This window comes from Fulvia fulva, chromosome 12, assembly GCF_020509005.1.
Source record: "Fulvia fulva chromosome 12, complete sequence".
NCBI lineage: Eukaryota > Fungi > Ascomycota > Dothideomycetes > Mycosphaerellales > Mycosphaerellaceae > Fulvia > Fulvia fulva.
In genome coordinates this window covers 708,285-734,906 of record NC_063023.1, presented here as the reverse complement: position 1 = coordinate 734,906, position 26,622 = coordinate 708,285, and the positions used below count along the sequence as shown (strand labels likewise).

At 54.5% G+C, this 26,622-nt stretch overlaps 11 protein-coding genes across 11 annotated transcripts; 4 read left to right on the top strand and 7 right to left on the bottom strand.

Annotated features, from left to right (window-relative positions):
- Positions 1-299: 299 nt before the first annotated feature.
- CLAFUR5_13528 (uncharacterized protein) lies at positions 300-3,320 on the bottom strand (the record flags this gene model as incomplete). Its single annotated transcript, XM_047912676.1, has 1 exon — positions 300-3,320. The coding sequence occupies one exon, from the start codon at positions 3,318-3,320 to the stop codon at positions 300-302; it is 3,021 nt and encodes a 1,006-aa protein (XP_047769134.1).
- A 1,578-nt stretch (positions 3,321-4,898) lies between these two features.
- Positions 4,899-6,530, bottom strand: CLAFUR5_13527 (uncharacterized protein; the record flags this gene model as incomplete). Its single annotated transcript, XM_047912675.1, has 1 exon — positions 4,899-6,530. One exon carries the CDS (start codon positions 6,528-6,530, stop codon positions 4,899-4,901), a length of 1,632 nt encoding a protein of 543 aa, XP_047768620.1.
- Positions 6,531-9,736: 3,206 nt separating this feature from the next.
- Positions 9,737-11,202, bottom strand: CLAFUR5_13526 (Bifunctional polynucleotide phosphatase/kinase; the record flags this gene model as incomplete). Its single annotated transcript, XM_047912674.1, has 2 exons — positions 9,737-9,907; positions 9,958-11,202. 2 exons carry the CDS (start codon positions 11,200-11,202, stop codon positions 9,737-9,739), a joined length of 1,416 nt encoding a protein of 471 aa, XP_047768623.1.
- A 419-nt stretch (positions 11,203-11,621) lies between these two features.
- On the bottom strand, positions 11,622-12,803 carry CLAFUR5_13525 (uncharacterized protein; the record flags this gene model as incomplete). The annotated part of the gene is made up of 2 exons (XM_047912673.1): positions 11,622-12,136; positions 12,200-12,803. 2 exons carry the CDS (start codon positions 12,801-12,803, stop codon positions 11,622-11,624), a joined length of 1,119 nt encoding a protein of 372 aa, XP_047768622.1.
- Positions 12,804-13,700: 897 nt separating this feature from the next.
- Positions 13,701-15,169, top strand: CLAFUR5_13524 (uncharacterized protein; the record flags this gene model as incomplete). Its single annotated transcript, XM_047912672.1, has 2 exons — positions 13,701-14,280; positions 14,334-15,169. The coding sequence occupies 2 exons, from the start codon at positions 13,701-13,703 to the stop codon at positions 15,167-15,169; spliced, it is 1,416 nt and encodes a 471-aa protein (XP_047768763.1).
- A 299-nt stretch (positions 15,170-15,468) lies between these two features.
- CLAFUR5_13523 (uncharacterized protein) lies at positions 15,469-15,903 on the bottom strand (the record flags this gene model as incomplete). Its single annotated transcript, XM_047912671.1, has 1 exon — positions 15,469-15,903. One exon carries the CDS (start codon positions 15,901-15,903, stop codon positions 15,469-15,471), a length of 435 nt encoding a protein of 144 aa, XP_047768778.1.
- A 528-nt stretch (positions 15,904-16,431) lies between these two features.
- Positions 16,432-17,012, bottom strand: CLAFUR5_13522 (mRNA stability protein; the record flags this gene model as incomplete). Its single annotated transcript, XM_047912670.1, has 3 exons — positions 16,432-16,678; positions 16,740-16,921; positions 16,971-17,012. The coding sequence occupies 3 exons, from the start codon at positions 17,010-17,012 to the stop codon at positions 16,432-16,434; spliced, it is 471 nt and encodes a 156-aa protein (XP_047768779.1).
- Positions 17,013-19,011: 1,999 nt separating this feature from the next.
- CLAFUR5_13521 (uncharacterized protein) lies at positions 19,012-20,628 on the top strand (the record flags this gene model as incomplete). Its single annotated transcript, XM_047912669.1, has 2 exons — positions 19,012-19,287; positions 19,342-20,628. The coding sequence occupies 2 exons, from the start codon at positions 19,012-19,014 to the stop codon at positions 20,626-20,628; spliced, it is 1,563 nt and encodes a 520-aa protein (XP_047768624.1).
- A 1,468-nt stretch (positions 20,629-22,096) lies between these two features.
- Positions 22,097-23,493, bottom strand: CLAFUR5_13520 (uncharacterized protein; the record flags this gene model as incomplete). The annotated part of the gene is made up of 3 exons (XM_047912668.1): positions 22,097-22,244; positions 22,296-22,362; positions 22,416-23,493. 3 exons carry the CDS (start codon positions 23,491-23,493, stop codon positions 22,097-22,099), a joined length of 1,293 nt encoding a protein of 430 aa, XP_047768625.1.
- A 390-nt stretch (positions 23,494-23,883) lies between these two features.
- CLAFUR5_13519 (Tethering factor for nuclear proteasome sts1) lies at positions 23,884-24,948 on the top strand (the record flags this gene model as incomplete). Its single annotated transcript, XM_047912667.1, has 2 exons — positions 23,884-23,941; positions 24,047-24,948. 2 exons carry the CDS (start codon positions 23,884-23,886, stop codon positions 24,946-24,948), a joined length of 960 nt encoding a protein of 319 aa, XP_047768791.1.
- A 505-nt stretch (positions 24,949-25,453) lies between these two features.
- Positions 25,454-26,055, top strand: CLAFUR5_13518 (uncharacterized protein; the record flags this gene model as incomplete). The annotated part of the gene is made up of 2 exons (XM_047912666.1): positions 25,454-25,532; positions 25,922-26,055. 2 exons carry the CDS (start codon positions 25,454-25,456, stop codon positions 26,053-26,055), a joined length of 213 nt encoding a protein of 70 aa, XP_047768790.1.
- Positions 26,056-26,622: the final 567 nt, after the last annotated feature.

Below are 26,622 nucleotides of genomic sequence, written 5' to 3'. Positions count from 1 at the left end.
GTTGCTGAGAAAATGACGAAGGATGTTCGCTCGCGAAGGAACACAGCCACGACAGCTTCCTCGGCTTGGCGTTGACTAGCCTTCACTGGAGATGGATTCGAGATAAAGACTCAATGCAATGACAAGAACTGCCCAACAACATAGCGGAACAAGTCATTTACTGCTATACAAACAAATCAATCCATACCATCTCGTCCTGTGATCCATCCTATCCTATCCTCCATCCCAACGCAACCCAACAAACAAACGAAAACATCCCATCCATCATCCTCGTCATCCACATCCGGCATCAACCACATCTATCTCAGCCCCTGCATATGCTCAATAGCATCCTGCCACCCCTGCTCATAGCCCGCTCCATAAGCACCACCAATCCTCTTACCATCAACATTCCGTGTCTGGAAACCGGACATCGACGAGTTGTCCTTGTTGTGGCCAAGTCCAGTGGACGACGAGTGGTTGTGACGACCGACACCGCTTCCTACACCAGCTCCATACGCGTTACCTCGGTCGTTGTCGTTCTCGTAGGTGGACTGGTTGTCGTAGCCAGTTCTGGAATCGTTGAAGTTTCGGCCGGTCGTGGAGTCGTTGTAGTTGTGTCCCAAGCGCGAGGAGTCATTGTAGTTCTGACCAGTACGTGAGTCGTTGTAGGCATTGCCAGTCCTCGAGTTGTCGTTGCCCTGCTGCTGGCTGTAGTTCTGACCAGTGACTGGGTCGTCTGGACGATCAGCTCGGCCTGGGAGGATCTTATCCTTCATCTTCTCCATGCCGGTGCGGTTGTCGTTGTACTCGTCGCGGTTGTTGAAGTTGTTGTTGCCAGTCCTGCCAGTAGGGTCATACTGGCCTGTCCGATTGTTATCGTACTCATCACGACGGTTGTTGTTGCCAAAGCCAAGTCCACGCTCGCGGTCATTGTACTGACCAGCCCTGCCATCGTCATACTCATCACGACGATCGTTGTTGCCAAAGCCTAACCCGCGCTCTCGATCGTTGTAGTTGTTTCCGCGCTCATAGTCACGATCATTATCATAGTGTCGAGCAGCGCCCGCTCCAAGGGCACCAGCACCTCCAGCCAGCGCAGCGTCACGTCCGTAATTGTGCCGGTTGTGCTGATTGTGACCATGCTGATTGTGCCCAAGGACTGATCCAGTAGCTGCAGCGCCAGTAGTGTCCCTCGATCCTAGACGAGCTCCAGTGGTACCCCTGGAGTCATTATGAATGCCAGAGTTGTGGTTCGAGCCAAAATGAGAGCCAGCATTGTGGTGTGAGCCCAGATGAGCGTCATGATGAATACCTGAGCCAAGGTGGTTGCTGGGTGGCTCTTGGTATCTGTCAACCAAGTCTGGGTTGCCTCTAGTTGGCGTCTCTGCCTCGTTACGGTTCATGTAGGAAACATTGTTGCCGAGACCGGTTGGTCCTGATCCAATGGTGTTGTGTTGGCGCTGGCCTGAGCCTAGGGAGTGACGGTTATTGCCTGTGTGATCATATGACGAACGGTCGTTGTCATAGTCATTTCGGTTGGTCTCGTTGTAGTTCTGTCCAGTACGTGGATCGTCTGGACGATCAGTCCTGCTAGGGATGACCTTGTCCTTGAGCTTCTCCATGCCGGAACGGTTATCAACGTATTCATCTCGGTCATTGTATCCACTTCGGTTGCCCCGCTCGTAGTCAAGATCGTTGTCGTAGTGGCGTCCAGCTCCTGCCCCGAGTGCTCCAGCGCCACCTGTAAGTGCCGCATCTCTGCCGTAGTGATGTTGGTCGTGTCGACCTGTACCATCATTGTACACATTCGAGTTTTCTCCGACGCCTCCAACCTTGTGGCCACCCGCAGTGGGTACAGCAGCAGGATTCTCACGATGCGAGTGAGGTCTACTCTTCAAGTTGAGGTCATTCATGCCGTGCGTGACACCTCCATCCCTGCTTCGTCGGTTATGGCTGTCAACATCGTGCGATCGGCTGCCGAGGTCGCCAGCTTCACGGCGTCCTTGCGAAGCGTTGTAGTTCTCATTGCCGTAACGCTGGTCAGCGGCTGTCTGTTGGCCACGAGAGCTGTAAGGATCGTAAGAGGAAGTGCGATCGTTCTCGCGAAGTCGCTCGCCGCCTGGGTACTGGCCACGTCCGCCTTGCACCGATCCGTATTCATCGTGAGCTCCCGCGCCTGAGCCATAGTTGGAAGTAGGAGAGTTGTTCGAGCCGGTCTGCTGACTGAAGTTCTGGCCTGTGACTGGGTCATCTGGACGGTCCGTGCGGGATGGAACGACCTTGTCCTTGATCTTCTCCATTGTGGTACGGTTGTCCACGTAGTCGTCACGGTCATCGCGAGAACCACGGTTTCGATACCCATCGCGGCTCAGGTGCGAGCCTTGACCGGTATGTCCACTGCTCAGTGCTGACCCGGCTGGAGCGGCGCCTCCTGCGAAGTCACGGTCATCACGTCCATAGTTGGAGGTATTCGACACGCCATGGTTGTTGCCCGTCAGGCCACCTGATGTCGTGTTCGAGAGTCCGTGATTGTTGCCAGTCAAGCCACTAGTTGTCGTGTTATGCTTGTTACCCGTCAGGCCGCTGGATGTCGAATGCGAGAGACCATGATTGTTCCCGGTCAGACCACCTGATGTCGTGTTGTGGTTGTTGCCCGTCAAACCGCTCGAAGCGGAGTGCGAGAGACCGTGGTTGTTATTCCCAGTCAAGCCGCCCGATGTGTTCGAATGCGTAGTCGGCGAGCCGCCAACGTGCGTTCCACTGAGTCCCGTGTTCTGGTTGCGTGTGCCAGTGATGCCGGATGTCGTATTGTTGTGGTTGCCAGTCAACCCAGTCGAATCACGGTTGTGCGTCGATGGCGAAGAGCCATGGTTCCCCGTCAACCCCCCAACAGTCGTAGTCGTATGCGGCCCCGACGTAGTCGTAGTCGTCGACGTCCTCGTCCCCGGCAGCTGAGAAGTAACATGAGAATGCCTCTCGATATTGCTTCCCGTCGTTCCACTACCCAAGCCATGGCCGGTACTATTCGAAGGAAAGCTCCCTGGCATATCTGCACTGCCCACAGCAGTACCATCCGTAATACCACTACCACTCTTACCAGCGCCAACCGGGTGTCGTACACTGCTGCTCTGAGCTAGGCCAATGCCGTTGTGTCCTGTAGTAGGATTGTTGGTGCGGTACTGGTCCGTAAGACCAGAAGAGTGTCCAGTAGTAGTGCCATGGTTCCCACTCAAGCCCTGGGCATGCTCTGCCTCATTGCTATCAATGGTATGGCCCTGCTCATCATGTTTGCCCGAGCCGCTGAGCTTATACTCAATCTTCTTCATGAGACCTGTCATATCGCTTTCTCACAAAAAAAAATCTTCCCGTGTGCCAGGATAACTCCATTTCCTCGAGAGGAGCACGACAATAATATGTGCCACAAGCCCTCGCCCTCGCTCCATACCGCCGAGGTACGTCATGTCTGCGAAGCTCTCATGCGAGGCCTCATCCAAGGAATCGATGCAATGCGAGGTATCCTACTGGCTCTGTTCAGCCACATGTGCACGCGTAGCGGCGCAGGAAGGGCACTGACGAGAGAGTGCCAACTTTTGTGGCGCAAGAAGTTGGTGTTGATGCGAGATCTGCAGATCGTCGCGGCACAATAGGCGCCTGCGCCACACCAATCGACAGTCGCCACCGCAGGACACATCCCAATCGTGTGCAATGGTGTGGCTGGCAAGCGCATGTGGATGACAGCCGTCGTCGCAATGTGCTGTTGTTGGAAAGATCGACTAAAGCTTGCCTCGAGCTCCAACAAGAAAGAGCTGTGAGAGCTGTCCGTGCTTGCGTCATCCCAGTTCCAAGAAATCGGACACATGGCGCGTAGGGCTTCCAAGAACACGCGGGGAAATCCAGGGATATGTGTGATGGGGGACATTTTTGTCGATCTGTGGCGCTGGGCGATGAGGCTGATGGTCAAGATCAACGCCCAGGAACAGGTTTAGATGGAATGGAGTTGACGAACCTGTCTGTGGCACACCGCTTGGTCGAGCGCAGCCACATCAACAACACTGGCAGCTAAACGAGAAAAGCGAGTGCTCTGCGGTCTCAGGTATATGAAGAGCATCATTGTCGATCTGTGGCGCTGGATAAAGAGGTTGATGCTCAAGAACAGGTTTAGATGGCGTTAACTGACCTTGTTGTCGCACACCGCTAGAATCCTCGCAGCCGCATTGTCCAAGCTGCAATTGGCACCCAAACGAGAGAGTGGCCAGTAAAGAATCTTCAACATCATTCATTGACATTGCCATGATATATACATCTTCCATCTGTGGCTCTCATCCTCCACCACCTGGTAAGAGTCTGCGCAACTGTTGTGCAGCAGCTCGAAGAAGAAAAAAAATCTAAGTATATATGCCATGTCTCACCGTCAATACCCATACTGGTACGCTAAAGCATCAGTGTGATCTGTTCATCGTACGATTGCATCGTCTTCCGAACAGCTGCGGAGTTTCTCACTTCGAGTCTTCGCAGATTGGGTATCCGGGAAAAAGCAGCCTGCCTCCCAAAGCGGTGGTGGTGTGGAAAAGGAATTTGCGCATAAGGCAAAGGTCTGGCACAAATCCATCTATACATATTGCACTGCGTCCCGGCGGGTTATGTTTGCAGGTGCGGCTGGCCAGCCTTTTCTTTATCGTTGCTTTTGTTGATTTCGCTGTGTATCCCTCCCTGCGTCCTTTGCGCCGCGCTGAATTTTGTTCCCGGGGCCGTTGGAACTTTTTGTACACCAAGAAATAAGGGGTAGTTTTGGTAGGGTCGTTATGGTCGTGATCGTGGTATCGTTGTCGTTTTGATGATGTGATGGTTGTAAAACACATTGGTAGAAAAGATGTGGTTATTCTCCCAAGGAACTCCAGTCAGGGTCACCCAATCCATTACCTCCGCACGCTGAAATTCGACCGCCGTCCAAGCAAGGATCCAGGATCCGTGAAGAGCTTGAGAATCGTCGAAGTTTTTCTCGCGGGCAATTGATCATGCTGGATCTTGGCATAAGTCACCATAGGACCGACAATGTCCTTCTCCTCAACGGTCGGGTACTTTCCAGGCTGCTGAGGATCATTAAGGGATGGCAACTTCGCAATCGGCATTGTCTCTGCGAGAGGCTGGAACGTCGGACTGTCGCCTGTCGCCTGAGCTTCCGCATTGGCCATCTCGTGATTTGCGCGCCATGTTGCATCGATCTCAGCCCACTTCTGCTCCGTAAGCTTGAAAGTCTGGGATGTGGGTCCGTAATCGCTGCGAACGCGACCGGCTAGTTGCATGTATTGTTTGCGTGCGCATTCCCAGTCTTCGGTCAGTTGTTTGCAGGTTTGTGCGTCGCAAACTGCTGGCAAGTAGGGGACTGGCTCGATCTCGAAGTTTGCGTGTCCTAGCTTCGTTGCCCAGGGATCAGCAGACTCGACCTCTTCTGCGATGGTGAGGGGAGGTATTTCTGTCGAAGCATGGAGCGGTGGACCTGAGCGTGCATTGCGGAGAGAGGCCATTGATGCCTTGGCAGATAGCGGTGGTGTTGGGAATCCAGGTATCACGGGAGTGCCGACTGGTGTGCTGAAAAGTGATGCAGCCGCACTTGGGCCTGCGATAGTAGGTGATTGCAGTGGCGACTGTACAGCGTCGGACGAGTCGTTGAAGTAGTCCGCCAGCATTGGTGGCAGGAGAGGAGTGGATGCAAACTCGTGAGTCGATTCTTCCTGCTCCGCAGGCAGATCGATCTCAATTGGCCTTGGAGTCGTCGCCGAAGACACAGCTCGAGACCTGGGTGGACTGACAGATCGTGGCTCATCCCTGACAGCAGGAGGTGGCAACGTCTGTATCATCGTGTTGCGAATGTCAGGCGTAGCGGGGGCCGTAACAGATCGCGTGGTAGGCAGCCTGAGTGACGAAGAGCGCGAGCTTGGCGCACTCCTCAGCTTGGTGCTCGAGACCGAAAAGGCAGATCGATGGCCTGAGAGTCGCTTCCTGATAGATGGAAAGCGGCGACTGAGGCGAGACGAGAAGCTGTCAGTCGAATATTCGCCAGATCTGCGACGCTTCGCAGTGTGGCCAGGAAGCTGACCATCACTGAAATAATCATCGCCAGGACTCCATTCAGGAGTCGGCAACGGAATAAGTTGCCGCGACACAGACTCCTGTCGATGTTCGCACCACGGCGTGTCGCAAATGCACAAGGGCTCATCCGTCGATCTCAGATCATCGAAAGGGTCGTCGCGCTCAGATGGATCCTCCACCAGATCGCCAAGCGGCGACTTCGACGTTGGCGTAGCAGCTGGTGAATCCGGACTCGTGACCAGCGAAGAGCTAGAGCTTGGCCATCGATTGTGGCCCCGGGCAGAGAACGTAGGCGTGATTGGTGAAGACGTCGTGGACGCCGCCGAGGACTCACGCGAGTGCGAAGGCGAGATCTGATAGGGCGATCCCATGTTGTCGGCAGTGGCAGTAGCAGTGGTGTCTTCGTGTTGTTTGGAAGCGTTGATCTTGGGAAACGTGAACGAGCGCATCCTGCTCATGTTTGTACTCCTGGCTCCGGATCCGAGGTGGCTATAAAGTGCGATCACGAGACATGATGGTGTGAGTCTTATTGTTGTTGTTATCGATGCATTGGCATTCTCAAGCGGTGCGTGGCGGTGGACGTGTGGTTTCAAGGTGCCACGAAGGCGAGTCCGGTTCAAAGCAGGATGTGCTGGCACGAGTCGCTTGCTGGACAGGTCTGGTCTATATCGCGTGGCCGCTATCTGTCAGACGCGTGCTGGCTATCGCAGAGAGTGGACGCAGCGCAGCACGGCCGACTGCTTCGAGTGAGTGCCTGTCTTGGAGGGAGCGTGATGAGTGTGAGTGTGAGTGTGAGTGCTGTGACTGAGGCTGTCGCAGAGGTGTCGTGTGAGTGCGTGACACGGCGGCAGACGAAAGCAGTAAAGAGAGACAATGTTGGACGGAGTGACGGGGAAATGGGGTCGGCGCTGGTTCTTTGGCTCGCAACGGTGGGAAGCAGCTCAGACTTTGAGGCCGATCAGGCGCTAGGCGTGGAAGGCCGGGGCCCGGATGGCTGCCGTCGTCAGGGCCTGTCAGGCACAACAATCCCAGAGCCGACGAGCTAACGAGAACCTTGCAGGAGCGACAAAAAGATCGGTCGCTTGTTCTCGTTTCGCAATCGCTTCACAACATGCTGGGTCGTGCGCTGCAAAGGCTCAAGGAAAAGCAACCAGAGGAGCAGCAGCAGCAGCAGCAGCAGTGGGTCGTGTGGTGGGCGGTGCTGGTGCTGGCTGCTGCGAATGTGATGCATATTACCTGCGTTTGGTGGATGGAACGCCGTGCATTGTGTGCTTTGTCCCAGGCATCTGCACACCTCTTCTTGTCAAACAACAGCACCATAAACAAATTGTTGCGCGTTTGGGGCTTGGCCTTGAACGGTGGTGGTGGCAGCTGCACAAAGGCGCACGGCATCTTCCTCCTCCCACGTAGCCAACACCAGCTACCTCCTAGCAGCATCGCTGGAGGGGCTGCTTTTCACCGAGGCGGTCGTAAGAAATGCCGTCAATGACTGAGAACCGCAGGCTGTTCCTGCTATGCCATCACAGTGGTCCACCTACGGACTTTTCCCGTGAGTCGAGCGGCGACGTGACCACACTCCGCCTGCTATGCTACTCCAGACCACGAACATTTGGCGCAGACGACGCCGTGATCTGGCGTCACAGACCAGCAGGCCAGGGTGCATCATTTGTTGGCTGGTGCGGCCACGTTGACCGTCAAACGGCCTGCACATCTGCGCCTCCAACGTCTGCATCGATCGTTGACATCCTGTCATCTCTGCCACCCACCTGTCTTCACACCAATTCCAACACACACGAACAGCAGAACAATCACTGCCGTGCGACAGTTTCATCCAAACACAAAGGTCATTGGTGGTCAGCTTTACCCGGATGCAGGATGCAAGCCTGCTCGCACAACCATCCACATTGCTTGAATACTTCGCTTAGCTGTAAGTTCATTTGTTGTGAGCCTCTTCCTGCCCCTTGGCTGCAGCGATTGTACCACACAGGTTACAACACGGCAAATGAATGGAGCTACTGCAATGGTGACTGCAGCAACTGCCAGCACCCGTGGATGCATGCGCCTGCCGCTGAGAGCAAGGAATGACATGCTGCTGCTGCTGCTGCCAGCCACGGCTCTGCTACTCTGCTTGCGACAAGCCACAAATCGCTCCGGTTAGAACAAAGTGCATCTGCCGTAGACTGTGTGGTGTGTGCGATGAACAATTGTGTTGTTCGGTCATGCTCGTGTGACCAACAAGATTGCACAACCAGAACCAATAAACCTTCGCATCGACTTTTCACAAAGATGGGAATAAGAGAGGCAAAGAAGCAGCAGCCCCAAACTCGCCGTCGATTCCTGTGGGACGCTTGGAAGAACTGGAAGCAAGGGATTCTGCTCCCGTCCTCTCGTGGACTGGAGTCCGAAAGGATTTCTCACTGTGAGAGTTGGAAGCGGGGCGCGCAGAGTTCAACGCTGGTCCCCGGCTCGTGGCCAGAAGACCGCAGACTTCCAGTGCATCCACAGCAGGTAAACAATTTGCAACGGCGCACTCCGCTCTGCTTTGCAGTCGTCGTCAGCTCGCTCACTAACGTTATTCTTTCGACTGCCGTCCGAAGTTGTTGTTGTGTTTCATCATGTCTCTCATGACTCGAAAGCCGTGGTTCCTGAGGATTTCATGTACCGTTCTCGCGATTCCGCCGAACGGATGGATCAACTCGCCCTGCCTTCCCATTGACCGCATGCATCCGTACCTGACAATTGATGAAGAGGCGTTCAACGCGCTGCATGCACCTCAACGCCGGAACCGTTCGCCCGCGCCGCTCTTGCAGAACAACAAACGTCACTAACACAAGTCCAATGATTGAACCGCGGCAGGGCTGCAGCAGCACAAGGAGAAAACATGCACGTCCAGCAGCTTCTCTGTACGCAGCCGCCGCCGTCGACTTCTAGCGCACAGCGAGGTCGTCCGTCATTCGCCGGTTCGACTTTTTGCAAACAAGGCGGTTCCCAGCTCGTCCGGTCAGCACTGGATTCTGGCAAATGATCAAATCTGCCGCTGCTTAACCTACTTTTTCCTCCCTCTTGTCTTGCCGGAGTAATCACATGGTAGAGGTACAGTATTGATATATAGTCATGCTTGTGCCTCGAAGTATACAACACCTTTCACTGCGACCTACCTGAAGAAGCAGTGTAATTCTGCGTGCTCCACGACCACAGTTTCAACTGCCTCGATTCGTCATGTCGGGGTGCAAACGCAGCACCTGTCATCCCAGTCTGTGACAGGGATAGGCTCCATCGAATCTGGTTCCGACTGGTCAAATCCGGTGCTGTGACCGACTTGCCGATAGTTGTCCGTGTCCAGACTCCGGATCATTGTGTCGGGAGGTACCATGACACGCACGTGATGCGACATTCGGCGGTGATGATGCAGTCAACAGCAAATTGACATGTGATTTCCGGTCCACGAAATCTGGCAAGAGACTGATGGAAACTGCAGGCACTTCCAGGAACGACGTGCTTGATATGTCATCGCATCAAGGACAAGTTCAGGCAGTGGAGTGATGTTGTGCTTTGGCTTCACAGCATGTCGATGATCGGAGCACCAAAGCCCGCTGACAGTATTGGCGTGGTAGTTACTCTGCGCAAGCACCAAGAATGACACTTCAAATGCAGTGTCGTCTTCTCAATTGATCCAGTACTTCGACCACAGCGCCTTCTCCTCATCTGTACCTCTAAAAACGAAGTCAACTTTCGTAATGTCCTGAAAGCCTTCCTCAAGTTTCGGTTCACGATATCTGGACGCGAATCCGGTGAACGCCATTCTCGGCAGCATGACCCTCTTTTCGGGATTCATCTATAGGCATGTCAGCATGAAGAGAATCGGTCTTTGTCCACCACACCTACCAATCCATCAGACAATGCTCGCACCGTGTCATTGTGCTCACATAGCTTGACATTGGCCGTGAAGTGTACCAGTCGAATCGGCACTTTGAGCTTCGCCGCCAGTCCCACCCACGCTGACCGCGTTTCAACATCTGCGTTGGTGTTGTCCACCGCCACCGCTTTTTTGTCCTCGATCAACTGTGTGGCAACCTTCATGCACTTTTCTCTAGTCTTGAGGATATCCTGGTTCACACGCTTGTAGCCTAATGGTTCCATATGTCGCCAGAAAAAGCTCGATTTGCCAGCACCGGGACTGCCACAGAATATTACGAGCTCCACGTCATGCTTCTTGGTGAAGACGATCGGGTCGACGTCTGTGTGGGTGTCCAACTTTGCTTCAACGTATGGTTTCGGGTCGAATGATCGGACATAGGGCTTTGGGTCTTCGCCTAGCCAGTACTCTTCCGGAGTCTGGAAAGGTATGCCAACGTTGGCGGCCAAGTCACGATCCGAACACGAGTGATCCTTGCGCACTTTTGCAGCTTTGTCACCTTCACGACCTGCTGCGTCTCCAACGAAGATACAGCTGTCACGCTCGATGTCTGCTGGGTCGTTGAGGCCGTAGTCCTTCAGCATTTGTTCCCACATGCCACTCCTGGGCTTTCGGAAGAGGTCCTTTTCGGTCGCTGCATAGACTGTGATTGGTAGCTGCAGAATGTTGAATACTGCTCTGACCTTGCCTTTGAAATTGCTAAGACTCTTCTTCTCGCTCAACTTATCGGACTTCAAGCTGATGCCACTTTGGTTGCTCACCACAACCACAGCATATCCGTCCGCATTGAGCTGCTTCAGCTTGGCAGGTATGCTCGAGTGCCACCACTGCCAGTCATCTGCACCTTTAGCGAAAACATTTCCCGATTTGGTCTTGATCAATGTGTCGTCAAAATCGAAGGCCGCGACCTTCACCGGTTTGGGTCGAGGTGTGGTGCTTGCATTCTCGTAACGTCCGACGAGCAAGGTATCGTGGAGAACGTGAAAGGTGATCTTCTCGGGTGTCTTCTCCGATGCGGGCTTGAAGAAGTTCGCGACAGCGCTGTTGGTTGTGGTCGCTGGCAGCTTCCTCTTTGATGGAGGCGGCGAGATGTCACGATCTGTTGACGCCACCCGCTTGAAAGACAGCTTTGGAGCCATCAAAGAAGACCGAACAGCGAAGCAAACTCCCAAACGCCGGCAACGTGCTGTAACAAGAAGTATTGATGTGTCCATGAAGTGGATGGTTGATGACAGGAGTGACGCACCGAGGCGCGTTGGCACGCGACATCCTTGCAGGAGCTTTGACGCGACATCACATGCTCCTTCCATCTTTGAGCGAGCATCGAATGCAGGACATGTTTCAAGATCAAGATGGGGTGTCGGCAAAATACGCTTCACACGCAGTGTCGTTGTGACAGCAACAGCATCACTATCAGATCGCTGTGTGTTCCACTGGTTCCTAGTCAGCATGTCCTTGAAGTCCGTTCGGTGCATTGACCGATTCCTGAAGTAATGTCTGTCGTTATAATCCACTTCTATATACACTCATCGTACCAAATAAAGTCTGAATCCCGGTCGTAACGCCTCGCTATGGTGAGCAAAAATGACATGCTGAACACAGACGCGAACCCGTCGGAGAGCCTCAATTCTCCTCACTGCTTCCTAGCACTCTTAAACATCGGCAACCCTCTCCTCTTTCCCTCCTTCTCGCCCCCATAACTTTCATTAACCCCCACCGTCTCCGTCCCCCAAGCCTTCTTACTTCCCCTCTTCTTCCCCCTCCTTACATCCCTCCGACTCGCACAACAGCAACACATCCCCATCTGCACCAACCACGCCAGTATCGCAGCCCCCGCAGCGATCCACATGAAAGTAAACATCTCCAATCCCAATGACGCTCCGATATTCAGTTGTGTCGCGCCGGTGATGACATTCCTCATAATGTAGAACATCACAGTAGCGATGATGGCGGCGGCAGTAACGCAGAGGGCGCCGAGGAAGGTTAGGATGGCGACGGGGAGGGTCAGCCAGCGGGTGTAGACTGAGAGGGGCTGGAGAAAGATGAGGATGAAGTTGAGGGGTGCTGCGGTGAGGAAGAGGCCGAACATCCAGTTGGAGACGATGCGGATTAGGTCCAGGATGTCGTTGATGTCGGCGGGGAGGGCGACTGGGGTGTGTTAGTCTGAGCACTTCCATCAAGTGAGCGATCGCGGTATGTCTAGTCACTCACCTGTAGCACCTGCGAGAAGCTGGCTTTGGATGATCTCAACAGGGTTGAACCAGTACAAGGTCTTGGGTGAGGAGCAGTTTGTGACTCCTTGTCCGTTGTAGCCCTCGCAGTATCCCCATAGGCCAACAGTGTAGAAGTCGTGCAGACCAAGTGACTGCGCAATACTGTTGATCAAGACAGCATTGGGTACTGCCACAGGGATGATGTCGGACAAGTCGAGCTTGATGAAGTAAATCTTGTTCCGTATGCTCTCGTTCTTCGTGTCGCCAATCTCCACCAGGATCAGGAATACCACCGAAACCAGCAGCAGAAACGACGATACCAAGGACCATAAGAACCTCGTCCTCGTCGCTCGCTTGATCTGCTGTTTCGAAGGCTCAAAGTCGTTCGTGAGAGTTCTATCCGAATTCGACCTCACTCCCACATCATCATCGCTCTTCTCCTTCGTCGCCGTCTGTTTTTTATTGCGCCCAAACATCATGTCCACACTGCTCCTCTTCCCCGTGATGAAGTCACGACTCTGCTCGCCAGAGATGGTGTCAGGGTCAAGCCGGTGGGCAAAGTCAGAGATTCCCACGGCCAGTCGTGTAGAGAAGACGTTCATGCCCGACCACCATAGAAAGAAGTCGACGGATGCGAGCAACGTAGCCACCTACCCGTTGCTGGATCCACTCTGCCCATCGGCCACACACGCAGATTCGTGGTGCAGAGCGCGAGAGGCAGCAGTCGACATCATCGTTACCGCGCCAGCAGACGGCACCGGGCACCCGCAGAGACCAAGCACACAAGCAGCCATCCCGCGGTGCGAGCACGCGTCGAAGGATTTTATTGCCAGCGTGCGCAGACGTCAGAGCTAAGAAAGTTGCATTGAGGTGAAGCGCCAAACACCCGAGTTTGGTAAGGCGGCGTCAATGCCGAGTCTACATGTACCTAGGTGATGTGCATGCAAATCTTCGGAAGCACAGCCCTAATGCATATCCTTGTGCTGTGTTTTGCTCGTGGCGACTGCAAAGACGGATCACGCTTGTCTTCATCTTCACACCGCAACGACTGTCGCTGGACGATGAAGAGTTGAAGACGTCTCGTAGCGAAAGGATTCTACACGAGAAGTTGAAGAATGTGCATGTGACCCAATCTCGGCCATCAAATCTCAACGCAATTGGATCAAACGGTAGAGCGCAGAGCTTGCTTGCGCGGACCTTCCTCCACAGACGTCACCAAACATGAGCATAGCCATTAGTGGAGCCTCTGATTCCGCGGAAGAGATCTGTATGCACGGTTCTGCTGGTACGCGGGATACCGTGTAGTGTAGGCACGCCGCACGCTACGATGAGCGTTTTTGAGTGTAGGAGCCGCGTGCTTCCTACTTGTTGCATCAAGGACAGTGACCGCTGTGTACATCCTCGTCGAGAAACTGACAGAGGAAGTGCTTGTCTTTGATACTTTCCTGTGCCTGGTGCGCGTTATCATCGGGCAGGGCATCCTTAATCAGAGTACCAAGATGCTACCCACAGCATTGTGGCTGCTATGCCTGGCAGTCGCGACAAGAGCACAGGATACATCAAGCACGACCAGTGGCAGCAGTACGAGCAGCAGTGGGAGTCGGAGCAGCACAAGGAGCAACGCATTCTCATTCACAAACGCCATCTCGACGATATCAGGTCCAATCCCGACGGAAGCCTTCACGGGCTCAGAGTACACATACCTATCAGCCACCGGACAGAGCACAGTTCAAACCTTGACCGAGACGACATCGCTCAATGGCTCGCTCACCACACTCACAACGACTTCTTCCGCTTCTTCGAATTCACAAGTGACTGTGTCCAGCAAGTCGGTGTCCTTGACGCAGATTGTAGGAGCAACGCAGAATAGCACTTTGAACAGCACTGCGAGCTCCACCTCAAGCGCTGCCGCGCCTACAAACACGGTCCCTTGCAATGGATACCCAGAGTTCTGCACTCGCAAGTACAGCAACATCACCCAAGTCGCTGCCCACAATGCCTTCTTCGTGGTCAACAACAACGCAGCCAGCAACCAGGATCTGCCCATCACCACACAAATGAATGATGGCGTCCGCATGCGTAAGTCAACACAGCTCAAAGATGCACAACACCTCATACTGACCCTTCCCTAGTAACGGGCGAAGTCCACCGCGTCAACGGCACCCTCTACAACTGCCACACCGACTGCGACCTCCTCAACGCCGGCACCTACGAATCCGGCCTGAACACAGTCCGCGAATGGCTCCAAGACCACCCCTACGACGTCATGTCCCTCCTCATCGTCAACAGCAACTTCGTCTGGGTCGAGAACTTCACCGCCCCCTTCGAAAACGCCGGCCTCATGCCCTACGTCTACACCCCGGCCTTCATCCCCCAATACCGCGACCAATGGCCCACACTAGGCGAAATGATTCTCCGCAACGAGCGCCTCGTCGTCTTCATGGACTACAACGCAAACCAGGAGTCAGTCCCCTTCATCCTCGATGAGTTCACACACATGTGGGAGACACCTTTCTCCCCGCAAGATCAGGCCTTCCCATGCACACAGCAACGCCCCCCAGATCTCAACCAGACGGAAGCAAGGGAGAATTACATGTACCTCGCCAACCACAACCTCAACACAGCCATCGACCTCTCCTCCATCGGCATCGACACCAGTGAACTGCTCGTCCCCAACACCGCCGAAATCAACGCCACCAACGGCCAACAGAACGAATTCGGCCGTCTAGGCGCTATGAACATCAACTGCACAGCAGAATGGGGCCGTCCCCCGAATTGGTTCCTGGTGGATTACTACAACTACGGCAGCCCGGAGCCCGGATCGGTCTTTGAAGTGGCGGCTAGTGCTAATGGCGTTGCGTATACTGCGCAATGCTGTGGTCTTGCTAAGTCTGCAGCGCCGTATGTGCGTGCCAGCTCGGCGGGGTTGGTTGTAGCGATTGGGATGGGGATGTTGATGGGTTGGTGAGGAGGACTAATTGAGGGTGGGTTGTTTTCTGGCATTGCGAGGCGTTGGGTTATGGAGTGGGCTTGATTAGGTATAAAGGCTACGAATGTCACGAGCTTGTATAGATGGAGATGGGTTGTATTGTAATGCAAAGCGAAGCGGAGCATTAGGATGTATCACCTGTAGAAAGATAATTCATCATCCAAAACCTCTCACACGCCGCCCCGACCCCAGTGCTCCTGCATAACTCTCACGCCCCCTTCTCGTCCACTGTCTCTACCTCGCTACTCCTGGAGACATCCACGTCCTCCAAAGCTTGCTCAACGGCCGCCAAGTCCTGCCAGCGCACCTTGTCGCTGTGCCGCTCGGCATATACTCCATTCCGCGCACGTCGGTGCATCGTTTTCAAAAGCCAGTTCGGATTCATTCTGCATGTAGACCGTGCTGATGGAACGTCCCAACTCGCGCCCGAGGGTCCAATACTGGTATCTTGATGCTGTCGGTGCTGCCTGTGGAGTTGTTGCTGCTTGTGCAGGCGTTGTGGCTGAAGGAGGCATCGAGATTTCTTGTGTAGCTGACATTGGTTGAGATGGTGGTGCTTGCTGAGGCTGTCGCTCACTTGGTCCCATTCTGGGTACGATTGGAGCCCATGGATCACGACCCAGCGCACGGAGTTGACGCAAATGTCTGTGGAGCTCGTCTTCTTCGAGCTCGCGGATCACCTCGTTATCGGAGGGAGGGTGATGTGGTGGCATGGTAGGTGATACTTTGAGAAGTGGTGTGTGGTGGGGAGCGCCTCTTGTAAGTTTTGACTGAGTATTTGATGTCTGGATGATTGATGTCCGCATGCTGTCGGGGAAAGATGCAGGGGTATATGCTCGAGAGATCGATCCAGTCGTATTGATGAATGTCAAAGGCGCTGTCTCGTCTCGCCGTCTTGCGAGAGGGATATCTTGCTCACCCTGCATCATGTATGTCTGGTATAGACGTCTCGAAATGTCGACTCAATTAGAAACGTCATTTGGTATCTCGCGAACGACTCTGTGAATTCTGATCGTAAAGTTTCGAAAACATACGTACTTATCAGAGCTAGGCTGGGCAAAAGCTTCCTGCTCCATTGCCCTTTCGCACCATCATCGAAATCACGCCCATACCGCGCGCCAGACGCCAGGTCCTCGACGCCTCAAAGGAGATCCACCACCAACCAAAACAGCCATTCTCGCCGTGCTGTCCATATCATGACATCATACCCACATTCCCAAATTCTGCCTCGTTGTTCTGATCTACTGCCGTATCGGCATACCTTTCGCCTCTGTATCGCCCGCGACGTTCGCAATGTCCTCCGTCTCTTGCTCATCCACACTCATTCCGCGCTGCAGAATCGAGCCCTCTTTCACGGGACTGCCACTCTGACCTCTTGATTCGGTTGGCATGAGTTGGGGGCCTCCGGAGACGCTGCCTCGAGGTCCGCCTTCTGCGGTGGGGGTGCCGGCGTTTTGCACTTGGGAGAGGTGGGGAATGTTTTCGGGTCTATTGGGCCAAAATTGGTCAGTGAAAGAAGAATGCTGAAATGGGAAGTGTGGGTGCCCACGTTGGATGCTCGCGTCCTAGACCTGTGCCTAGCGAGCTTGTGTCTGCCTTTCCAGCTTTTGACATGGCATAGTCGCCGGAGTCGAAGTACTTGCGCTCGGTGAGCTTCTTGTTGAAGAGGTCTTTCTTGTTCGGGAGTTTGCCGTAGAGGCGAAAGAGCTTCTGTTCCTCCTCTGAGAGTGACTATACGATATCAGTGCTGTCTACGATATCATTTGAGGCTCAATCATACGCTAACATCCACCTTGTTCTTCTGGTGCGGGTTGAGAGCCATCCTGTTGTCCTGCTATGCGCCGCTGCCGGCTCTGCCAATGGCTGAATGTAAGGTGTCGCTCCTGGCCAGCAGGAACGGCTCTTTGTCTTGACTGCCGCACGTGACCCTCAATGCGTCTTAGGCAGCTTGTAAGGACAATGCAGTACGCTCAAGCAGCGATATTGACAGCGGGACGGTGTCTTGGTGGGGTGATCCCTCGCTTTGGCAGGAACTGTCGAGCGGGCAAGCTTCGTTCGCGGCTTCTGTATGGTATAGCAGATGTTGTCGGGGTTCGTAATTGTGTGTCAAGGTCAATGGTCAAGAAGCAGGAGAGAAATGAAGTTCTGGTGCCCAAGAAGATTGTCAGTCCTCGTGATGTCTGACGCAGTGTCAATCGTCGCAATGGTCGCACTCAGGCGCCAGCTGCCGTCCAAACAAGGTTGGCAAGGGGCCACAATCGCCCGCCGCTAACCGCAAACTTGGCTAATGATCAATTGGGCAGGAACGAGTGAAGTATCTTCGTTGCTCGAGCAGAAAGTGCTCGTTTCTGACATTCATCAGACACGTCACGTCGGGCAAGCGAGGCAGCACTAGAGCATGGAAGAATGCATCTGTCAGAGATAGGAAGAGACAGCAACAACCACACTGGACGACCCTGCTGAACAGCTCCAGAGCTTCCCCTGTCAGGCGGTATCACATCCGGCAGTCGACAACGATGTGGCGAGAATTATTCGCAGGACGGACCGTCATGCACACAGCATCGCATGTACGCAGCAACCCTGTCGTTGGCCATACGACACTGGGGATAGATGACACTTTGCTGAGCCTGCTTCTGTCTGCTGCAGCATGACGTTGGCAGCAGATGACAACCACAAGACAACCCACGGCCTAGAACCGAAAGGAACGTGTCTGTATGTTGGCGCTCACAGACTTGCTTGCATGATACACAGCCGTCTATGTCGAGGGACTCGACCGCGAGAACTGAGCACTAAGCAGTCCGAAAAATAGCAAGGGCGAACAGACAGTATCTGTGTTCGACTCTGTTCGTACACGCAGTGCTCGGGACATCAATCAGCTCAAATCTTCGCGCATTGAGTCCATGTTGAGTGTATAAGCACTCAGACGGAGACTTGTGTCGTGGGCTAGATCATGCTGACCTAGAGAACTTCATACAAATGCAGCTCCGTCTCAAACTGGACTACACGCACTACATATTGGCGATGACACTTCTCAATCGTGTCAGTACAGCTGACATACACACTAGCAAAGCGATGTTCACTCGTCACGATATCAGGCAGCTTGCGGAAGGCACGGAGCACCCAACACATGGTATCAGTACACCCTCTTATTCCCTGTCGTAGGAATATCCAAAGCTGTAAGGATCCGAGGCTCGAGGCCCAATACGGCAAAATGTAGGACTTCAACTGTTCTGTAGGCCTTCTAGAAACACCGTTGTCGTCACAACGAATACACAAGGCCTGCCCGAGGGAAAGTAAGTAGCTAACGGGCCAATCGCGTACAGTCTTAGTAACTTACAAGATACAGAAGGGTAGCCTGTATCTAATAGGTGAACCTAGCGATACTAAAGTATCAATCCTTGGAATTCCTATGATCGAGAGAAGACGGTGTACCCTGCTCTCAGCGTCTGTCAGGATAGCTCTCTGGCGCTGGCCTTGGCATTGAAGTTGGCACACCCTTGAAGCACTGAAACAAAGCCCGTGGTCTATCAAAGTCATCATCTTCGCAGCACAATGCTCAGGTCTGGCCGGCATATCGGTACAATGCAATGCTTCCACCACGGCCAGTGCCTCAAGCAGAAGATTTCTCATCAACAGCGGCGGTTTTCAGCAGCCATGTACCATGTTCGATATCCTGGGCGAACTTTGATCACCAACGACGACCTTGTTATAGACTGATTTGCTGTCGTATCCGCCTTCAAAAGCGCGGCCATCTGCTGAAAGCGGCAGACGAGTCCGGCGGATAGCCACTACATATCGTCTGCCACCACCGCACGAACACCATGCGCGCATCCCACATCCGGAAGATGTCCGGCACCTTTGGGAGCCAGTCGTTCGGGAGCTGGAACAAATGGAAGACTGTCAAGACACATATCGAGGGACCAGTACGAGTGGATACAAGGCAGCTTGATGAAGCATATGACTTTCTACAGCAACATGCAGCGACAGAGAACCAGGTGCTTGACATCGCATATGTCAGGAGAAAGATTGATCGGCACATTCCAGTGTGTCTGTACTTCGTGTACGCGATCCAGTCCCTGGACAAGTTCCTCTTCAACGTGAGTTGCGCACACAACCCGATCGCGCATTACCCACAACTAACACCTCACCAGTATGCTGTAGTAATGGGCATGCCCGAAGACCTGAACCTCCAAGGCGAACAGCTCAACCACGCCTCCGCCGCGCTCTGGGAAACCTACCTCGGCACAACAATCATAATCGGTTTCGTCCTCAACCGAGTACCCATAGGTAAATGGCTCGGTGGTGTTCTCACCATCTGGGGCATCCTCGTCACTTGCACGGCCGCCGTTCAAAGTTACCACGGTCTGGTAGCGCTTCGAGTCCTCATGGGGATTTGCGATGCCACGATACCGCCTGCTTGCATGATCATCTCATCGCAGTACTACCGCAAAGATGAGCAAGTCATCCGCTACGCCGGCTGGTACACTTCCGTCGGCTCCGCCATGATCCTCGGCGGCCTCATCTCCTACGGCTTCCAGCACCTCACCACTACCGCGATCGAGGGTTGGAGAGTGATGTACATCGTACTAGGTGGCATCAGCATCATCATTGGCATAATAACGTTCATCCTCCTCCCGGACTCCCCGATGCAAGCCTGGTTCCTCTCCGACGCAGAAAAGTCCGCAGTGCTCAAACACGTCGCTATAAATGGCACAGGCGTCTCCAACCGCTCTTTCAGCTCCCATCACATCATCTCCGTTTTAAGGGACCCACAGCTCTACTTCCTCACCGCAGGTGTCATCGCCGTCGGCATTTCAGCCGGGATCGTAACCCTCTACTCTACCACCCTCGTCCGCGGATTTGGCTACACTCCCAAAGAAGCCGCATTGCTCAACATGCCCAGCGGCCTCGTCGGCGCTACCGCCGTCCTCATCGCAGGTCTCTGCATCCGGAAACTCTGGATCCCCCGCTGGGCCATCTTCGCCGCCTGTAATTGCTGCTCCATCATAGGCTCCGCCATCATGTCCTTCATGCCCCACTCCAACCGCGCAGCCATGCTCGCCGGAATCTACATCGCCTTCGCCGGCATGCCAACAATCATGATCTCCTTCCAATGGACCGCCGCCAACGTGGCCGGCCACACCAAAAGAAGTATCGCCGTCTCGCTCATGTCCGCTGGCCTGGCGATTGGCAACATTATTGGACCTTATGCGGTGCGGCAGCAGGATGCGCCGGATTTCATGCCGGCGCGGATAACGCTGGTGGGGACTGAGGCCGGGGCGGCGGTGATTGTGTGTTGTTTGGCGTTGTATTATATGAGTATTAACAATTGGAGGGATAAGAAGTGGGGGAGGGAGGTGAGTGTTGGTGCGTTGCATAAGGATTGCTGGGATAATTTGACGGATGGGGAGAGAAGGGGGTTCAGGTATGTCTATTGAGGTAAGGGATAGGGAGGCATGGAAGGCACGGGTGAAATGGGGACGGAACCCGTGTTGGGGGTAATAGCGCTGAGTACCACGATGAGAGTTTGTCCTCCGCACACTGCGGTGAGGGAGAGTGTGAAGAACGTATGGCAGAGCGTCGAGGCCCGTAATGGTGCGCCGGCTCTTCAAGGCTGGATGTCACTTCCGTGACTCCCCTATCCCCAAAAATCGACTGCCAGCGAGCGGAAGGTAGTAGCTCATCCGCCCGCTGCAAAAGGGGGAAATGGATCCCCATAGCGACCGTGAAGCGCCTCCCTCGCTCGCACTGCGCCATGCTTCACGACGCAGCCGCGCGCCATCGAGTTCAAGGTTAGTCCTTCTGCTCAGTATCACGACGAAGCGCTCGACGACGATGGACTCCATCATCAGCCCTTTCGGCCTCCCCAACATGGAACCCTGACACCCGCCTTACCGACATCCATACGATTCAAGTCTACGTGCCACGACTCCAAGAGGCCTTTCACAGCCGACAATGCCGAACAACCAGAGCCAGAAGCGGTTCCAGCTACCCAGACCCCCGAGACGATGGTGCGTACATTGCGAAGAGCTTACCCTGAATCCCAGGAGACTCCCAACGTCCCCCCTCCGTCCCGCATCAGAGGTTGGAACTGAACGTCCCAGTAAGAACCTCACACCGAAAAGAAGAAGGCAATGATCGAGCGATCAATCGAGAATGTCGCACGGCAGCGCGACCTCCGGCTGGAAGGCCTAGCAGAGGCAGTCACATGGCGGTATCGTGACTGACGTGTAGCGCATGCGGAGAGGAAGCAGGATGAGATGAACAACGCACGTGGGAATCATTCGGCATCAAGTTCCGCTGCGAAGTCCGTCCCAAACTCTGGAAGGGACGAATGCTGTAAGGGCCATTCTAGTGACAAAGTACCTTCTATGTTGCCGGCTTCAGGATCGACTTTCCCTCAACATTGCCGTCTAAACACTTCAGGTCGCAATCGCACGCATAGCCTTAGATTAGATCCACACGGCGACGCCGACCACAAGCTCGCTTCGACCACATCGGTACGACCCTGCTACTTAGCTATACGTTAGCCTGTTCAAGCAAAGGCCTCTGCTTTGATGATAAGTCGAAGCGCTCAGCGGCGAACATCTTTGTCACCAGCCCTCGCTCCGGCACGACAGCTTGCACGCCAGGTGGCGCTTACCGAGCCTGTGGGACCGATCCCGGTATGTGACAAGAAGGAGAAGGGGAAGGACAACGCAGTGAAAGGTGTGAATGCCGTACACGGTTTATTGCGAGACTTGCCGGATTTGGAGGGACATGGGGAATAGGACGCAAAGGTGCTGAGCGGAATTGTGGATGAAGTGGAGAAGTGAGTGGGAGATGCCAGAGAGGCGGTGGAGAAGATGTCGCCAGCGATAGAGGTGGTTGTTATTGACGCATAACGATGGTTACACTTTTGTGTATCTATTTCTTGTGAGCGGACTCGCTGAGAGTCTCGTATGATAAGAGACCGAATCCGATGAAGATCAGAGCGCCGCCGATGTATGTGGCCATCGAGGGCACGATGCCCCAGAGCATCCAGTCTGCTAGTGCTACGAAGAAGACACTCAAGCTGTGCAGTGTGTTAGAAAGGCGATAAGGTTGGTGTTGGGTGTTGACTTACACGTTCGCCATGGATCCGAAGACGGGGTTGGTCCAGATGACGAGAATGACGAGGAGTGTCATTGCGACTGTGCAGTGTTAGCAGATTATCGGATACATTGATGGTTTGAGGAAGACTCACTCGCCCCAGCCAGCACAGCAATCGCAATCCACAGCCAATCCCAAGCATTCGGAATTTCAAACGTCTCCCAGCCAAGAAAGTGCAACGGCAAGAAGACCACCCAAAGAATCCCAAAGGTATACGCCCCAGTCAACGCGCTCGCAGAAAGCGGCAACGGCAAGCTCGAATGCTGACTCTCGGGCCCCGACGGACACGCCCATTTCTTGAACAGCACTTCATAAAGTCCAAATGCAACAGCGCCAAAACATGCAACAACATTTCCCAGAAGTCGTGAAGCACCGATCGCTTCGTCGCCTCCAGAGTGCTCTCCTGCCGTGTCTCCGTATGCGATTGTGAAAGTCCCGCCAATTGAGATGACGATGGCGAGCATGCCCATCCAGCCGAGTCGCTCGCCGAGAAGTGGGATACTGAACGCTGCGGCGAAGAAGGTTGCGCAGTTGTAGATGGCTGTGAGGTCGCCTGGGGTGGTCAAGGCCAAGGCGAAGAACCAGGAGCTACCGCTGCAAGTAAGGGCGATCGTGACGATGGCCATGGTTGTGCACATGTAGTCGAGTGGACCGCCGATTTGGCCGGCAAGTTTCATGTACTTTAACAAGCTGGGGCCGGAGGATGCGAAGGCCGGTACTGATGCGATCAAGCCTCGAAGTTGGTTGTTGTAGTCACGCACCCATTGCATGTAGGGTGTCCTGCGGTTTTGCCATCTCTGCCAGCCGAGATGACATACCCAAGGCAATGCAAGTGAGCTGTGCATGAGATACATCGCTGCGAATGGCTTCTTCCAGCCGATCTCGTCCTCGAAGTAGGCAGTCGCTTCTGTATTGATGACAAGGCCAGCAACACAGACAGTCAACGCCAATGCAATCTTCCATGCGGCCACCCGTTTTGGTGGAAGATGATCTCTGTCGCGATAATGGCTAGCGGGAGTTCTTTCGCCTTCGAGGTCGTAGCCGCCCCGTTCGTCAAGCTCGGCAAGTTCGACGTCGCTTTCGAGGCTATGCCGTCCATTTTCCAGGAGAGGCTCGTCGTGGTCGTCTTGATTGGGTTTGCGGCGGGCAGTGTCTGGCATTGGGCGGCTCATGTTGGACAGGAAGGAGCCTGAAAGGATGGCCGCAGGGAGTCCGGGCAGGCACGCGGAGAGTGCGTGGGAACAGGCAAAGAATTATGTTGCCATGGTTGCAATGTCAAGGTCTGCCTGGCGGGGACTGTTGGGTAGCGAGTCCTGAGGGTGTGCTGTACGGTGATGTTGATGTCGTGGTTGATTGTTTGGCTGGTGGTTGTCGTTTCGGAAACAGTGAAGGCGCAGCTTAGCGACATTCAATCCGCCGAGCACAACACCTCCACCTTGTCCGTCAAGATCCTGCAGCACCAGCGCCTGCGCCCATGCACCACACACCGTCACACACGATCGAGCGCAACACACGACTCGGCAACGACTCGTATCCACCGCCGGCACGACACACTTCACAAGATGAACAGCGTGCTGAAGGCCGGGTTGCCGCTTGCAGCACATGTCCTCGTCAAGCGTGGTTGGTCCGCTCCCAGGCGAAACAATGGCCCAACTGCTCTCTGCGACAACGCACGTGGCGCACCCAGACAGGCACTGCAGCTAACATCTCCTCCTCTCTCACCAGACACACACAATCCTCACCGCCCATCGCCATCACCACCGCACGCCAGCATGTCAGGCCGGAAGCGAAAGGCTTCCGAGGAGCCTGACAACGACCGCATGTCCACCTCGCCGACCGCCTCGCCCTCCATATCAGGCCGCAATCTGCCATCGTCGAGCGCCCACCGCAGCATCAAGCGAACGAGGACCACCACCGCGACCGGCAGACCACTCGCCCTCCCACGACTGCTCGAGACACTATCCGCCGAGGAGATGCGACAGCTTCTGCAGAATGTGTGCGACCAGCATCCCGAGCTGCAGCGGGACATTGTCACACAAGCACCTCGTCCATCCATCGAGTCCACACTGTCAGTCCTGCGCAAGTACGAGAAAGCCTTCCAGGACGCCTTCCCACTGGGCACCCGACCGACTTCCGACTACTCCTACAACCGTGTACGACACCATCTACTGCAGCTCATCGATGCAGTACGAGAATACACACCTCACTTCCTCCCACCCCACGAAACTCAAGACAGCCTCTCCCTCGACTACCTCGATTCCGTCACCAACATGATCCACCGACTACCAGACTGGGACACCACAATGTATCAGCGGCATCAGGACGAGGCGTACGATGACATTGCAAAGGCATGGGCGTTGGTGATACGGGAAGCAGCGAAACGTGCAGGAGGCTTTCAACTACAGTTCGGCGGCTGGGACCACAAACTGGTGGAGCACAACCAGAAGAGCGGAAGCAAGATGGAGGAAGCAGTCAACGAGCTGAAAGCAGCGCTCGGCTTCATGCAAGCACCACAGACAACACAGAGCTCGCGCATCTCAGCAGAGCGGGCGAGCATACGGCAGCAGCTCTTCTCAGGCACCTACGGACAACAGCGTCAGCTCGGCGTTGGGCCGCCTAGTTGGTAGAATCAGCAAAGGGATGAGGAGAAGCACTGAAGATGGAGCCTCTGAGAGAGTGGAGGATACATGGCGACGAATCAACGGCCACACAACATTAACATTGGAGGGATATCTCAGGCGTTCATACAGCGTAGAAGAATGAGGCGCATCAGAATGCTGCGGAATGCCCTTATCGGAGTTAGTTTTTGGGTGGGGGTCTGCCATGGAACGAGCGATATCCCACAGACCAGCCGCACTTTGTCAGGCGTTCAGTACGATACGATCGATACTCGAAATCGAAATGTTCATATGTTTGATTGCTGATATTTCATCTTCTCTTGCAGCTGAGGTGCCCAGGCACACAGCAACGAGCGCGTCCGGCCCTTCTACCAGGACTCATCTTTGAGTACGGCCAGATGACCAGGCAAGCGAAGGAACAGGGTCGGATCAACGCTTGTCAATGATAAATGTGGTTTGGGACGAGGACGACTTTGTCCACGCGCTCAGCGGCTACATGTCTCTTCTCGACAAGATGGCGTTCAGCAAACTACCGCCACCGAACGACTGCTCGCGGTTTAGATCGCTGGCCAAGCCGCCCTGGCTAGCGCTCAGTATGGTACAGAGCCAGGACATCCAAACAAACGCACAGCGCGTCTCGACCACGCAAGCGAGCTGGCCACATCGCCACCAGATCAGGGGTACTAGTATCACTTCTCTTCCCCAGTCTTCTTCTTGTCCAACAAGGTCACATACCACAACGCGACATCGCCCTTTCACGGTGGCGGGCGGTATTGGGGACAACAACGATGCTGCTTACGAGGCGCTCGTGGCTTCGCTTTGTTGAGCTTTCTGGTCGTGTCTTGCTGCTAAGGCCAGGGGGCGGACCTCGGTTGAGCACGGCAGAGGATGGACTGCTGGAGAGGCAAAAAGCTGAAGCGCAAGAGGCGCAAATTCATTCCAGCGTGACGCGCGAAGGAGCGCATCTATAAGACGGTGAAAGAGACGCAGGGTCCTGAAGTTGTGAGCAAGAACAACGACGACAACGACGACAACGACAACGACAACATCAACGTCAAGGACAGCAAGATGTTAGAAGACGACGACGTTGATGAGGTAGGCCATACAGCTATGTGAGGAATCTCGCAGCTCCTGGGGCGGCCGAGGCGATATCCCAGTCCTGGCATCCACGATGCACGGAGCGCTCACCTCGACAATTGCCCATGTATGCCATCTTCCATCGCCATTGGTGGACTGTGATGCAGAAATCCAAAGCATTCCAAGAAGCTCGCGTTACTGGTTTCTACATGGACAAGCAGTACCACGTCAAGAGCGCCTGAGCAGTGACCTAGCAGCACTTCACGTGTACGTCGCCTTTGCCTTTGCATACTCCTGCCGACACGTGAAGAGACGGGGCATTTGGACCGTAGGCGTCCACCGCAGCAATGAGGTCGTCGTACTCAACTTTCTTCTCGGGTCCAAAGACTTTGTGGCTTACTTGATGAGCCTTGGACGGCTCATGGTGGAGACGTTGGGATCGTTCTGGTAGGTAGCCGCGAAGATTGCTTCCTTTGCCTTCGCAGCCCCGGTCTGGCCTCGCTTCCTCTTCACACCAGGTAACCTCATGATCCTCTTCATCTCTTCATACTGCTCGTACAGTCGCAACTTCTCACCACTCCCACGCCACCACGGCCAGCAAACGTC